This window comes from Crassostrea angulata, chromosome 8, assembly GCF_025612915.1.
Source record: "Crassostrea angulata isolate pt1a10 chromosome 8, ASM2561291v2, whole genome shotgun sequence".
NCBI classification, from domain to species: domain Eukaryota; kingdom Metazoa; phylum Mollusca; class Bivalvia; order Ostreida; family Ostreidae; genus Magallana; species Magallana angulata.
Window position 1 is genome coordinate 4,567,364 of NC_069118.1, and position 15,402 is coordinate 4,582,765.

Sequence of the window (15,402 nt, forward strand, 5' to 3'; positions counted from 1 at the left end):
TAGGCCTATCTTGCTTGTGCTTAAATGCCGACTCTTATGTGCCCTGCAAGTGCAATGTCGTATGCATCTGGTATGTAGGAGACAAGAGTCAAGGTTCCTTATGAACACAGGGGTAATGAAATGGTTTGGGAAGACACAACATCATGTTTGAAATTATACACAAATTGCATGTACACATGTACCTTAAAAATATCGTATTGTAGAAATATTGTCTTATGATTTATTACACAGACGTGTACAAAAAGATGTCGGAACATATAGATATATAAACAAATTACACTTTACAAGCACTACAGTAGCGAATGATTGATGATGATATTGTTAAGTAAAAACTTTCGATGGCAGTGAGGGAAATACGGACGGTTTCTCCTAATATCTGTCGTATCGACTACTGGAAGTCGCTCGTGATCGGTAACTGTCGCTACGGTCACGTGATGCAGTTCGAGTTCTTCTGTCCCTGTCCCTTACGGATCCCATTCTATCGCGATGATCGTGTCGATTATCGCTCCTATATCCCTCGCGGTGATCATATCGATTATCGCTCCGATACCCGTCTCGTTTGTCTCTACGATAACTTCCTCTGGTGTCGTATCTGTTGTCACTTTTATAGCCGCTTCTGTTGTCACTACGCCGGCTTCCTCTTATAAAAGAATAGTCACTGCGATAGTGGTTGCGATAATCGTCACGAGTACGATGTCTACTGCTAGGTCTACGATCTGGACCACGACTACTTCGACGCTCCACACTCCTGCTACGACCCCTTTCGTCTCGGCTATGATAATCGCTATCAGATTCCCAGTCGTCGTAGTAATCATCGCGTCTCCGGGACCTGCTTTCAGATCTACGACGAGACCGGTCGACGCTTTGGCTTCGACGTTGCTGTTCCCTGTAATAATCATCGCTTTCGGATTCACGGTACCTCTCGTTCTCCCGACGAGATTCTGATCTGCTCCGAGATCTGCCTGCTTTGTCCGGAACGTCTCGGGTGTCTCTATGGCGCTCATTCATATGACGATAACTGTTAGAAGAGTTATGACTAGAGGAACTTGTTTCTCGATTCTTTGACTTACGTAAACTCGCAGAGCGATTGAAATCGTCGTCATACCCCTTGTTTACATATTCCCGGAAGTAGTTCTTCCCTTCTGTTGTTGACTTCTTTGGTTTAGGCACTGTGTTTTCTGAAGGTTTTGAAACAGTTTGCGGTTTATTTTCTTTGTTCTGACTGCTTTGTACCGATGTTGTCTTCGAAGGAAATGAAGCAGTACTATGAACATTTCTAGCTTTTCCCGACTTTGGAGCATTAATTTTCCCCATTTTGGAATCAGAGCGGAGATCAAATTTCACACTAGATCGCGCATCGTCGGAGAGACCTTTGTCGGGGGCAGACCTATCTCTCCGAACACTCCCATTTAGCTCACCTCTCTGAAGATTATGCATTCTAATTGAACTTTTACCCCCAACGGTAGTATCTGACATTATGGCGTAAGAAACTTTGCTCTCAACCATGTCTGTAGAATTGCTCGTTTCACTAAACGCCCGGTTTTCGAATCCTTGCGAAATGAAGTGTTTGGTACGAGGGCTTCGCCGGATACTGGCTTGTCGACCGGTTAGATGCGATCCAGAAGTGTTTGGATGGGTCGTACTGGGTGGGGCTGGTTGTCTTGACGACGCTGTAAACAAAAGTTGGGTATGTCAATAAAAAACAAAATGTGGCGGAGGACAAGAATACTAGCTGCTACTGACTGGCCTAGACAATATGTGAATGTACTCAATACAAAGACGAACGTTCGTCACGAAAAAGAAAACAACGCATCAATCAGCATGATTAACTTTTATTCAAATTTTGTTGCAGCCTTATTGATAACAATCCCCCAGCTCGGCACGGTACACTCAATATACATGATATGTGAAAAGGTAAAATTCTCAAAAATAACATAAAATCTAGGAGGTAAACATGTATGAATAAATTTGAAAAGAAGAAACATTTGAACGACCAAGTGAAAATCTGATTTATAATTCACAGTATGATATGGATAACAACTTTGATAAAGTTTTGAAGAAATTCATTGTGTTGTTCTTATGACAAGAAAAAATCCGATAGTCTTGAATAACACTTGAACGGACAAACGTACACATAATGAATACCAGTAATGACCATTCTTGTACAAAAAGTTACAGCTAGAAGAAAAAGGTACAACTTTGAAAATCCGAAATGGTGAGTAGTATTCAATGGACACATCTATTTAAAGTAACAGTCTCGATCACGTGACCAATGAACATGTATACACATGTATATAGTAACAGTCTCGTTCGAATATATCTCTTATATACAAATTGTATAAAAAGTAGCACTTTTAAATAAAAATCATTCGCATATATGAATTTTGGAGTTTGAAGTCCAGTGCTTCAATCATACCATACAACCAGCTACAGTGTATAAATCAGTCATTATATTATATATGAATCGAGTCAAATGTTTATATTGCGTCATACGCGGCATCCTATATATCAATATGATATGTGTGTTACATATATGTACAGGCATATCGTTGACATCTACATCTTTGGCTAAATGTGGATACATAGTGATATGTTAGTGTTCATATTTTTTCTCACATACACACTAAAAAAGTATAAAAGCGACGAATACCAATGGTTCGTCAAAATTCCATATGCATAGTCCTTCAATTTAAAATAGATTAAGTATATCTTATACAAATTGCGTAAATTTTACTAATTAAACGCTATAAAATTTGTCTATTTCTTTAATTTTTGCATTTTCTTTACTTCGTCAAAAATTGGTAAATTTGCAGATTTTTTCTTTTCTCGGGATCGGGAGCGATGGGATCCGCCATGATGCCCGTGGTGTCCATGGTGACCGTGAGACCCCTGAGATGATTGGTCAGAATGATCGTGATGATGATGATGACGCTGCTTCCGCGCTGAGCGGGTAGACGACCTGCTCTGACTGCGGCTCCGACTTCTACGTATACTAGCTGCGTTAGGATTCCTCTCAAATCGACTTCCATACGTCATGCCCGTGTCCGAACTATTCTCAGTCCTAGAAGGGGAATAACTCCTGTCAGTTCTCGTGCTCCGAGTATAATTTGTTGCAGTTTCATCGTCGTCAGAAAATCGACGACGGCCGGCGGCTCTCCCCAGGGACTGAGACCGACCACTCTCGTCCGTGAACGCCTTGTTAGTGAACCCCGGCCCGTCCTCCACACTGGAATCACTAGTTTGACTATTGGGTCTATTCCGACGACCCCTGTCCGACCTTTCCTGTCTCGCTTTAATGGGATCAGGGTTCATGCTAAAGTTTTTAATTCTCTGCGCACCCGGAAGTTCTCCTTTACTTTGTTGATATGACGCAAAATCGAAATCACAGCTATCGTCCGTGCTACTGACCGAGGCGCTGTAGCCGGGGTTGTCATGGCCGCTGTCCTCTTCTTTGTTGTTGCGCCGGCGACTTCTTCTTTGGGAACCCTTTAGGATTCCGTTTGTTTTGGGTTCCGGTAGTTTGATTTGTTGGTAATCGTTCTCCGGGGGGTCATAAGGTCGGTGCCTCCTGGAGTACGAGCCGCTGAGGTTCGGAATGGTCTCCCGATTCCTCTGTCTGTCTCCTTCACGTTCTATGACAACCGATGGGTCTGATGCCGCTGAAACAAAATCAGATTATTACACTGCAATAACTACCGAGAACCAGTACTTAACTACCCAAAGTATTCAACCATCAGACTAACTACAGGTTACACACATGCCATCTACAGAGACTCGCTTCGAGCTGCCAAGAACTTGGAGATATCGAAGTGCTCGAGCCATCAAGAGTTACAATGTACCTCTATAATAACATTCTAACGCCATTTTGTTGCCGTTGGGATTTTGTTTTACAATATATAAAGACATCTTTCGGTAACTGCACTTCTTGAACAAGGATATTCTACATAATCCATTTTAGGATACATCTGGTATGTTTGTATGGCTCAGACGATGGTTAAGAAACCGGGAAAAAAATAAATCCGCGTATATTTTAAAATTGTTCTTTAACGCATCTTTAATGTTAATTTTTTAGATAAAAAATGAGTGCACATCGTAAGTACATTGTGTCATTTTGAATGGATTTTCCGCGTTGATACTAATTTTTAAGATCTGACACATGCAAAAATGTGTTAAAAGATACCGAATAAACAAAATCAGACAACATTGACCGAAATGTCGGCATGTAGGTGTCTCCTCCTCTTTCAAAGACTGACATCTGGACAATTCTATTCCAAATGAAGCTTGCATATGATTAACTTTTATCAAATGATTAAAAATACTAGTAAAGGTTTTGTGTAATAATTACATGTATAAGGAGAGAAACATTTAAAGGCCTCAAATTTCACTGACACCAATACATGTACCGAATTTCGTGGACCGCAAGAACTCTTCAAACGTGAAGGTATAAAAGATGAATGGTTACATGTATATTGTCCACTGCGACAAGTTATACGGTTCAGGCTTGATTAGTTATTGTCTATTTCTTTAAGGATATTAAAAGGATATTGACAATTTGACCAGTTTGATATTGTTTTATCCAATCTAAAAATAGTTTAAGGTAAAGCATACTATAAAAGTCTGTCCCAAGATATTTATGTTGCACATTTAGACGATTTTTAATGAAAATACACATACCTCTGAAAGAAGTGCGATTGAAGTCGATGAAAGGGAAAGTTATCAAGATAACTTCATTCACACATTATCATTTTTCCCTCCTAAAAATTCACAGGAACGAAAACAGATTTCCTACGGAGATTTATAATGGGGAATGATGACATCTTTTCTCCTTTCGAAAGTCACTCGGAATACCTCGCACAATTTTTCATCGCTATCATCCGGGCACCTTCATCTCTTTAGCAATGGAAAATCCCCGTAATTTTTTTATTTTTAGTCGTGTATTGTAACCTGACAAGCTAGAGGGAGCATTTCAAAGGGGAAACTTGGGAATTTTTTTTTACTATTGTATGAACATCGTCTGAACCGAGAGGTATTTTAAATATGATATGGAAAATACGGCAAAAATATCTTGGGACAGCCAATATTATACATGCATACTAAAGAGCATAAAAGTACAATCATAAAAGCACAATCATTAAGAGATATGATAATCCAGTAAAATTTCATATTACATTATCTTATATCAATAGATTAAACTTATTTTATCATTGTTGTGAATTGAAGGTCGGTGGTAGATTAAATTTACAGGAAAAACATCGAAAAGCAATCTCAAGTTAGATTCTCGAAATTGAGGACTATATGTAATTGTCAACATATTTGAACAGATGTTTAAATTGTCTTAAATTATATTTGCTAATGGTTTAAAACCATATACTGCTGTGGTTTTTCTTTTTAATCATTTTCTGTGCAAGAGATATATTTTAATTTGCTCTACCACCGACCACGTGACAATGTTACTATTTATAGTTACCTGTAGTAAAGACGCTGGGCTGTAGCTGGCGCATTTTTTCCTCCTTCTGCTGTGCCATCTGCCGACAGACGAAGAAGCAGACGACAGCGATGATGATGATGAGGAAGGCCACCACGCCCACCGCGATGCCAATAATGGCACCCGTGCCGACACCCCCTCCCGCCGTGTCGGTAACTTGGTTGGGCACTTGACCTGAAGAGCAAACAGGGACAAGAGGTCATTAAAACGGACACAGTGGCAGTAAATCACATCGCACTTGCTGAAAACTGCCTGTATTTGTGAACATAAATTGGAGCTACCGATAGATTAGAACCAAGAATTTGAATTTGCGTATCACTAGTTGCTGCACTATTTCAGATTTGTGCATCAAAGCATTTTTGAGGGGAAAACATGGGGTTATAAACTACTGAAACATCCTATGATCATGGTGAATATGACAGTTAAATATGTGCCGTTCATAATGCCAAATTTCACGAAAAATGATGTTTACAATTATTTCTTTCATTTTGATGTTTTAAACATTTACTAAAAGCATTTTCTTTCATAGCATTATGAAACTAATTGTTGGCTATGAGGTTTATTCAACGATATGCAAACATAACCTTAAAAATGGGAGGGAATTATCATTTTTGTTGAAGAAATGATCTCTGAAACAAATGTTTGTTTGGATGACATATCACAGGTCAATGGCGCGTTAGTTGACCTGTTTATAATTCTCCCCATGACACAACTATTCAAACAAGGCCAATTCAACAAATAAATAATAACGCAAATCCATGCAAAGGTTGGGGTACTTGCTACTTACCGTAATCAAGTAAAAATTCATAAATTTAGTTGAAAATAGTTAATTTTAATTTCGTTAACTCTAAAGTTTTTAATTTGGTTTGCAATTGAAAATTCCCCAAAGCGTCGGTGAAATGTAAACAAGCCAAAAATTATCCCAATTTACGTTAAAAGATATCAACATGTAAGGGACGCTACACAAGATAACATAAAACGGATACTTACTTTTAATAAATCGCCATAATAAATATAATCAAGTCATAATGAAACAGAAAAAAGACACAGAAACAACACCCCGACAGCAATGCATTAGTCACTCCATTCAGTTTGCTCCGTTTATGCGACTGTACGGGACATATCGATATACCTTGGATACACAGGTATGTCCCGAGCAAGGAACACCTGGAATGGCTACAGGTAGATTGGGGTCTGTGGGCAGGTATAGGGACTAAGTTTACACAGGGCCAGATAACGCCAGTGCTGATTGGACGTTATACACACGAGTGTTAACGTTACGAAAGTTTGCGGTTATCATTCAGCAAAGAAATAAGGCAACAAGGGTTTGTTTTCTTTTATTAATTTCCAGGATACACTTCTCTGACAGGGACTCGTCTAACATAGATGGAAGTTTTCTTGACAACACTTGCCAAGATCTCCCCGGGGTCAGAGTATCGAAGCGTGTTGATTTACCTTCAATGGTAGTGAGGATGAGGTTGAAGCTGTAGGCCTTAGTACTGCCAGACCCCTTGTCCAGGCGCACTATCAGGTTACCGGTTCGAGTCGTGAAGGTCCCCCCGGCGGGAGTGGTAGGCAGGCAGGTCAGCGTTTGCTGTGAGTAATAAACAAAACAAGGCTAATTATGCATTCATGTGTTTTCCTCATTTGTTAAGGTCCTGTATCGTGCATTTAAATGAGGATATCTTTAATGAGATAATTATACATAGCAAAGCATTTCAAGTTAGAGTATTTCAGGCATTAAAAGTCTACACTAACTCATAAATGGGATGGTATATTAATACACGAATGTATCACATAGAGCAAGGTCTATAAACATTAATAAAATTATACCTATGGATGATATGATTATTACGTGTGTCATGCATATATACACCTAAAGGCCTAGCTATTACAGACGTACATTACATGTACCATATAAAGGCCTATCAGACATTAAATAGTATATGCATGTATTCGTAAAATGAGCATTATAAGCGATTCCTACCACTGGGTATTTCTGTGTGTTGTCGTTGTCATAGAAGAACAGTTTGGCCGTACAGTCCTGTACAGACAGATGCTGGACGTACACACTAAAAGAGGAGTCGGTCCGGAACTTGACGATACAGGACGCTGCCCCTCCCGATGTCACGGGGTTGGGATCGGCCTTCAGGTGGAAGATGTCGAACTGGGACACGGTGAACTCTCTCCCACAGTCCCCGCCGTCAAAATCAACTGTAAACAACAACATTTATCCTAACATAGCAAAGAGGCTGAGCTTGCTGTAAGGCAGTCACTAAAGATACTCAATAACTGACAAAATAAATAATACATATATTAAAAACCGTGTACACCTGTATATTATTAGAAATTAAGACATACACCACTGTACATATACTAATGTTGTAAACAGTATACATGTATGTCAAGTGAATGTGAACATAATTGAATTATTATCTATGTAGATTTTACTTGCCTATAAAGTTAATCCCTTCCAAAATTCGTTCCCATGTATTTAGATAAAGAAGTCGTAGTAGAATATCTTTTGTTTTGAACAGAAATGAAATTAAGATTCTCTCTTTTACGCACGCAGAGCCTAAGGGAATTTTATATTAGAAAAGAGATTAATAACTTCTTCCTCACGGCAGGCTTGTCGATACAGTAAAATGTAGAACACTGGAGAGTGAAGGCAAATAGTCATAAAGTCAATTAATCTACTTAATTTATACAAATTGGGGGTAATTTATCATTGGAGGAATTAAGGTTCGCAAAAAAACCTCTCTCGTTCATTGTTTACAAAAAAAAATATGTGACCTGTATTGTCCCCTAACTAGTTCAGATGGGAAGAAGTGACTGGTTTGTTACTAGACTGTGATGTCAACGTTTCGCAGTGGGCAATCCTCTATAGTGTCTTTCACATATCAATAATATATATTACTTTATACGAAATCTATTTCCGTTAAAATTTTTCGTCTTTTAGTGCCCATGGATGCATAAAACCCCCTGTTATGTACTGTTGAGCTGGAACAATCACTGTGAAGTTGCGACCTCCTGGTTAATGCTATATGTCATGTTAAAGAGAAGACAGCTGTGTGTTCAAGGTTGCAAAGGTAATGAATGGCGAAACAAAGGTGACAACGGCCCCCAAAACAACAACTGCCCCGGGGAAACTGGTCCGCCTCATAGCCTGTCTCTATATCCCTTTGTTCCAGGCATGTTACTAGTATGTAGTACGTTTGGAACATTTTTACGAACAGACATAAAAATTTTGTTTTCTATGTAACGTGCATCTTCTCATCTTCCTAGTGTTATCCAAATACACATTATTGAAATTATTAGAAGGAGATTGGCAATGTTAAGGGAAAGGGCGATTTAAGTTTCTGAACTTGTGCCCAATCCCAATTTTAAAAATTGATTAAGATAAAAATACGTTCAAATCACACATTTTTTGTTGTAAGATTTTGTTTTGCATTTACTTTTACATTTGTCCGTATATTACTTCTAAATTTTGGCATGCAGTTGTCTAAATTCTCTTGCAGTAGTCCAAATATTGTCTTGCAGTTGTCGAATTTTGCCTTGCAGTTGTCGAATATTATCTTGCAATAGTTCATATATTCCTCTACAATAGTCCAAATATGCATAGTCTTCAAACAGTCCAAATATAGCCTCGTAGTTTTTTAGATATATTGATTTACATTTGTTAAATATTGTCTTGCAGTTGTAAAACATTACCTTACAGGAGTCTACACAATGCATTGCAATATTCCAATTATCGTTTTGCAGTTGTCTAATTTTGTCTTGAAATAGTCAAAATGTCTAAATATGTATTGTCTTACAATGGTTCAAATATTGTCTTGCGATAGAGTCCAAATATTGCCTTCAAATTGTCAAATATTGTCTTCCAGTTGTCTATTATTATATTGCAGATGTCAAATATTGTATTGCAGTTGTCTGTTGTTGTATTGCAGTTGTCTAATATTGCCTCATAGTTGTCTAATTCTACTATTGCCTAGCAATAATCCGAATATTGCTCTACAATAATTATCCGAATATAATTGCTTGCAATTTTGTCCTACAGGAGACTTTTAATATGTAACCAATGAATAAGTGTTTATAATAAGAATTATTATCTAAAAAGATTTAGAATGTCATAATCACGGCGCCTGTGTGCATTTTCGTGTCTGATGGACATGAGCCCAGCAATGAGACATGGGACACTACTTAAGTTCAGAACGGTTACCTAGGAGTCACGCATCACATATCGCCCGTGTAAGCCGAGCAGACGGACTGCTTCGTCATGAATGACTGGCATTGATTGGTTAGTCAGAGGGTGGTGCCCAAAATCTGACCCCCTCCTACACCCTCCCCCACTCTACTTCTCTTATAATATGTAAAATTGTGTGTTCGCACCCTACAAAAACTACCCGATAGCCTACATAATTGTGTTGTTTTTTGTTGTTGTTTTTTTTGGTCTCGAAATATACAAGTTTGTACTGCATAAAATTACGTGTGTACTTAGGTGTGTAGGTGGGTTGTATCACATAAAAATATTTTATGTAAACACCTATGATTTTTAGCGTGTGATTTCGTTTCTACAACATACAAACGAAAAATGTACCACAAATAATTTCTAGACAATTTCATGTAATGGTTATGTAATCAGTGGTAATCAACATGTTATGAAAACGAGTGATATTTTCCTAGTATTATTTAACACGTGTTTTGCCTTTTTATTCCAATGCATACAAGGTAAATAAGTGTGCATTTACCTGGAGGACATGTGTTACATAATAATTATCTGTTGTACATTTCATTTGAATGACATACTGATTCCTCAACACTTACCTCGAATGTCTATACCCATGTTCTCAGGTGTTATGACGGCCAGCAGAAATAGGAACAGGGGAATCTTCTTCAATTCGCGCATATTTTTATGCAGTTATGTGTTTATTGTTTTTATATGTTAGTTTATGGCACAAAGAATAAATTCATAACCGCATGCGTTGACCTATTTTTTAAACCGAGGGAGGGAAAATGTTCATTGTATTTTTTGTTCCAAATGTACATGTACATATGAAGAGCCATTTTTGAAGTCACATCATATTTGTCTTCAAACGAAAGGGAACGCCCGATAATCAAATAACAAGTGGAGATATGCTCTAATCTGATAATCCGAAACACCAAAATAACGCTACAGATTGCACAGGACGGTCATTAACACAGCACAGGTAATCGGACAGGAAAATCATTAATCCGCACACGTATCACAACAGTTATTCGTCCAACTAACGGATTATCCAACAGATATAGTAACTATCTAACATGTCTTGATTTAGAAAGCTCTCCATTGATAGTCATACTTCCGTAATGACTCTAACTATGGAAATCGCCATGTTGGAAAAATTGATACACCTGGTGGACACAGGTAATAAACATCAAGTGGCGCCAACTAGCGAGAACTATTTTTTCATATTGTGTATAGTCTATTAGAGCCAAAGGAAGATAACTCATGAAGTCCTTTCGTTTTTCCTTCTTATAAGACCTTAATAGTTTTTAATCAGATTCATTCAAAATTGCATTTAAAGCAGAAGAACGCATGGTTTTTTTTTATATTTTAGAATCATTTTTTAGTCATCGTGTGCTTGCAGTAGAAAGTATTTGAAAAAAATAATATATCATATTTATTCAAATTTCCAGGACTAAATCACGATAGAAGAGAAATTGGAAAAAGACAGCACGGTCCATGAAAGTTTCGAAGAATCATTTTCAAAGGCAGCCACCCGTACAAAATATATAGGTCAGCGACATTCAAACTTGTTTCGTGTGTGCACGGTATTACGCGGTGATCATGTCTATTTTTAAATCCCCGTATGTGTAACCCCGGGTCGCTGACCTCATATAGGAGTTTACCTGAGTTACTCAGGCAGATGTATGCTATGGCTGAAAGGTAGTCTCCCTAATACTATAAATTGTTTCAACTCCAGACTGTTACACAAGATGTGGATGTGAGTTCAAATGATAGTGCAGTTTATCACACCTTAGTCATCAAATCCCAGCTCATGTCTGTGTCCTTATTATCTAGACATCTACCTGGTACACGTGTATCTGTAGGTATTTTGTAATTGATAGTCCAGGTACATTCCACACTATTACATCGGTGTGCACTCCCCTAATCAATAATTCATACAAAAATGATTACATTTGTAGTTAAAGAGTGAATCATATCGACAGAAAATAGTCAATATATCCTCCTTAACGTTTAGTTATTGAATTTCTTTCGAAACATTTACACGTATAATTATAAGCACATATACTGGGTACCGCGTATACTTGTGTATTGTTCTAAAGAGTCAGTGAACGGGTACATGATACCCATGTACAGGTCTACAGTTAACTGTGTCCAGGTAGATAGGATTACATCATCACAGGTGTACACGAGGTTACATGTACAATAATACAATGACCCACAGTCCATCCAATACAATACAACTACACAAAACACACACTTACCTTTTCACAGGTAGATGCAGGTAAATCCCCGTGTATTCCGGAAGCAGCACACACCTGAATCATTGATCCTGCCCGGCAAACAGGATGTGATCGACAACTTCTTTCATCGACTAGTTGTTTACTTTGATTTGTTTTCAGTTTTACACGAGGGTATTATAAATTGTACCCGCTTATCTCTAATTCTTATTTTCCATCGACATACCTGTACTTTTACTGACGATAAAGACATCAATACGAGGTGTTGAAGTTCAACCAACTGGATACTTTAAAAATCGATAGAATTTTAATAGTTTCTCCCAAATTTTTTTTTTTTTTTTGTAGTTTAAAAGACGCGCTTTTAAATAACATAAGAGAATATATTACAAAACGTGTAGTTTTATTCTTCAGTTTTTGGAGGAGGGAGAGGGATATAGGGGTTTACTGGGTAGGATGTCCGGGTTGAGAGAGAGAGAGAACTCGAGGACTAATGCATTGCTGTCTTTTCATAACAAAGTAACAGATATTACAAAACACAAACATATCGCTGTGTTTCATAACATAAACAATGTGTACACATCTGTCAGAGCATGTCTCGTATAACTGTTCTGACTGTCCCCCGGGCAAATTCCTAGACAAAGGGGTTGCGCAACATACAGAATTTAAAAAAAAATAATAAAACTTACCATTTTGTGGAACGGTCCATTCTACCAGCACAAGAAGCAGGAGACAGCAGATCCTGTTTATATTGAAACTCGCCATATTTCCCTCACTACCATCGAATTCCTCCTCAAACCGCCATACTTCTGCTATTTAAAGTTCCTTTCGTTTTCAATAATCCGATCCGTTATAATCCACTGAGCTATCGCGAGAGATTGAGTGTCATTATGAGTTAATCCAAATTCAGACACTAATCAACTGTACTGTTAATTATGGACTAATTGGGTTCTTGAGGACCGTTCACTTGTCCAACAAATGGAATCGGGAATACTATAAACACACGCTGTGGTCATGTAAATTTAAAAATCCATGACCTCAAATGTTTACGACATGCGTAAAACAAATATTTCATTGAGTCAAATCAATCGATAAAATCCCATATAAACACACGCCTTCACACCTGTGTGACTCATTAACTCGGGGACCTGACCACGCCGATTTCAACAGGATCAGCTGTTATTCCAAAATAAAACTGAAAGAGACACGTATAATTCATTAAATAACTCCCGATAGATCGAAACACAATTCCGGATTGGAAGCCCCGTTTCCCGTCCTGAGAGGCCCTTGACGATATTGTGACAGACGGGCCTATAGAGGACTAGTTTGTGATGTCATCGACTGTCGCTCTTCTCCTGGCCTGACTGAGACGAATTATGAATGACCTTGGTTGAATGTCATACGATTGACAAAAATTTCACCTCAAGGCTTAATGTTACACCTTTTGTCAAATTTCTGTAGCGTCAACGAAGAATCGTTTTAATAGCAGACTCCTGAGTGTAAAAGTAGCAATATTTGCACACGAAGCAATTTTTTCCCATATTGAACGCACCAGTTAGATTATACACGAACAATGATACAGTACTTTACAAGAGAATGATTTTACCAGTGTATCAATATGCATATAAACTCGTATGTTATGATGTTAGTTTATGGAAATTATATACTACGAGAGTAAAATTTTAATAAAGGCACAAGTGTCTAAGATCCCAGAGAGAGGAGGAAGTGAAGAATTGTTGATTTCTTAACAAACTAAACAATATTAGTTGTCATAGAATTGGTAAACATTGCGAACATTTTCACCCCTTACTTTTAATGAAAATAAATGCGTTGATGAATCATCATTAACATACTTCTTCGTTTATGGAAACAAAGAAACAATAATTAAATGTTATGAATGTTTATTTCGCTCAAACCATATCAATGGTACATGAGGTACAAAAAACAAAAATATTTACAAATGTACAAATGCAGGGTGAAGTTAGGAAGAGTACAGAGTTAAATAAATCGAGCTAATATTTTTTTAATAAATATGGACAATTTTTTTAACGAATCAATGTCACTGATATTCATAAGGTTCCCAAATTTATAAGTGTTAACATTTGTTGAATATTTTTCTTCAATTAATTTGTTGCGGAATAAAGATTAACGAACAAATTCTATGACATCTTTCTATGGTATTCCATCTTCCAGTTTCAATTGGTAATTTATGATTACAGGTTCTAAATTTTGTAAAAATGAATCTTAAGTCATTTGGAAGTTTTTTAAGATAAGTTTCCTGTCCAAAGCTTTTCTTAAATATTCTGTTATTCAAACATTTGGGTGCATTTTCTACATTCCTGAACCAGTCTTGTAAAAACTGATCTATGAGCGTCTCTTTAACAATAGATTTTAGCCAGTTGATACTAGAAAAACTTTGATTAGTCCAGACATAGGAAAGACCACATGAGTTAAGAATATCTCTAACATATTTCAACCATGGGTACATAAACGAACCCTCAGAAAAACATTTATAAAAAAGCGATACATTATATGCGTAAGCCAGTAAAAGTTTAGCCCAATAAGTTATTATTCGTACCTTGATAAAAAAAAATCAAAGGGTATCGTCCAGTTTCCCCATAAACCATACACTTTGGGGTACTGGACTTAATATGCAGAACAAATTTCAAAAATTTAATTGAACTTTCTCTAAAATATCTGTGTTTTCGTAGCCCCACACTTCACAACCATAAAATAAGATTGGGCTAATAACACTATTAAACAGATCAAATTGACAGCCGATTGGTAAATCAAAATATCTTTTTTTTTCTAAATACTCCATGCAAAGCTTTTGAGGCTTGCTCAGTTAAATGTTTTTTTTTTTTTTTTTTTAGAAACAACGCATGTACCGATTGTTCATTTAGAGAATATACAATTCACAAAAAACAAGAAATACATATTTTAAAAATTAATATCAATATTTTTTAAGCATGTTTGAAAGTGTTGATTTTTAAAATTCCAAAGAAAATACTATATGCATTAAATGATTTTAAATGTTGTACGGATGTTGACATAATATCGAAAAAGGACATTACGTAAGATCTATGCGCCTCATTTTTTAGCTCATGCCCTTTAACTTGAATTGCTATTGTTTCCTTATTCTTCTATTTTTTGTATAATAGTACACATAATATTCATTTTCACCTTAAATTTTTCAGTTTCTACATGTTGATCAAACTATCACCAAACAAATCTACGTACTTTAGAACTTTAGATACTACATGTAGTATAATTCTTTTGAGACTATTGTATAGTAAGGAAAAATCTCATATCATATCACCAAAATTTGAAAATTTTCTTATACCTTTATACAAACCCTCCTTCTAAAGCAGAATAAAACAGTATAAAAATAGTCACGACCACCCACCCTTCTTAATGAGACCAGTCCACCATAATATCCTCACGGAGATCACATT

The 15,402-nt window shown here is 37.0% G+C and overlaps 1 protein-coding gene across 3 annotated transcripts; it reads right to left on the bottom strand.

Moving 5' to 3' along the window:
* Positions 1-204: 204 nt before the first annotated feature.
* Positions 205-13,596, bottom strand: LOC128157736 (uncharacterized). 3 transcript variants are annotated; one of them, XM_052820342.1, is made up of 5 exons: positions 12,637-13,510; positions 7,473-7,699; positions 6,941-7,079; positions 5,468-5,659; positions 205-1,670 (listed from the first exon to the last, which is right to left on the bottom strand). In XM_052820342.1, the coding sequence occupies exons 1-5, from the start codon at positions 12,710-12,712 to the stop codon at positions 370-372; spliced, it is 1,935 nt and encodes a 644-aa protein (XP_052676302.1). In that variant the 5' UTR covers positions 12,713-13,510; the 3' UTR covers positions 205-369. The 3 variants fall into 3 exon arrangements, with proteins under 3 accessions (XP_052676302.1, XP_052676300.1, XP_052676303.1); XM_052820340.1 differs by lacking the exon at positions 12,637-13,510 and adding an exon at positions 10,310-11,952; XM_052820343.1 differs by lacking the exons at positions 6,941-7,079; positions 7,473-7,699 and having other exon boundaries at positions 12,637-13,596.
* Positions 13,597-15,402: the final 1,806 nt, after the last annotated feature.

Coding starts and splice junctions, on each gene's coding strand:
- LOC128157736 (XM_052820340.1), bottom strand. CDS start 10,391: ATGCGCGAATTGAAGAAGATTCCCCTGTTCCTATTTCTGCTGGCCGTC. Junction 7,700..10,309: donor CATGGGTATAGACATTCGAG/GTAAGTGTTGAG, acceptor TGTTGTTTACAG/TTGATTTTGACGGCGGGGAC. Junction 1,671..5,467: donor GCCCAGCGTCTTTACTACAG/GTAACTATAAAT, acceptor TTTTGTTTACAG/CGTCGTCAAGACAACCAGCC.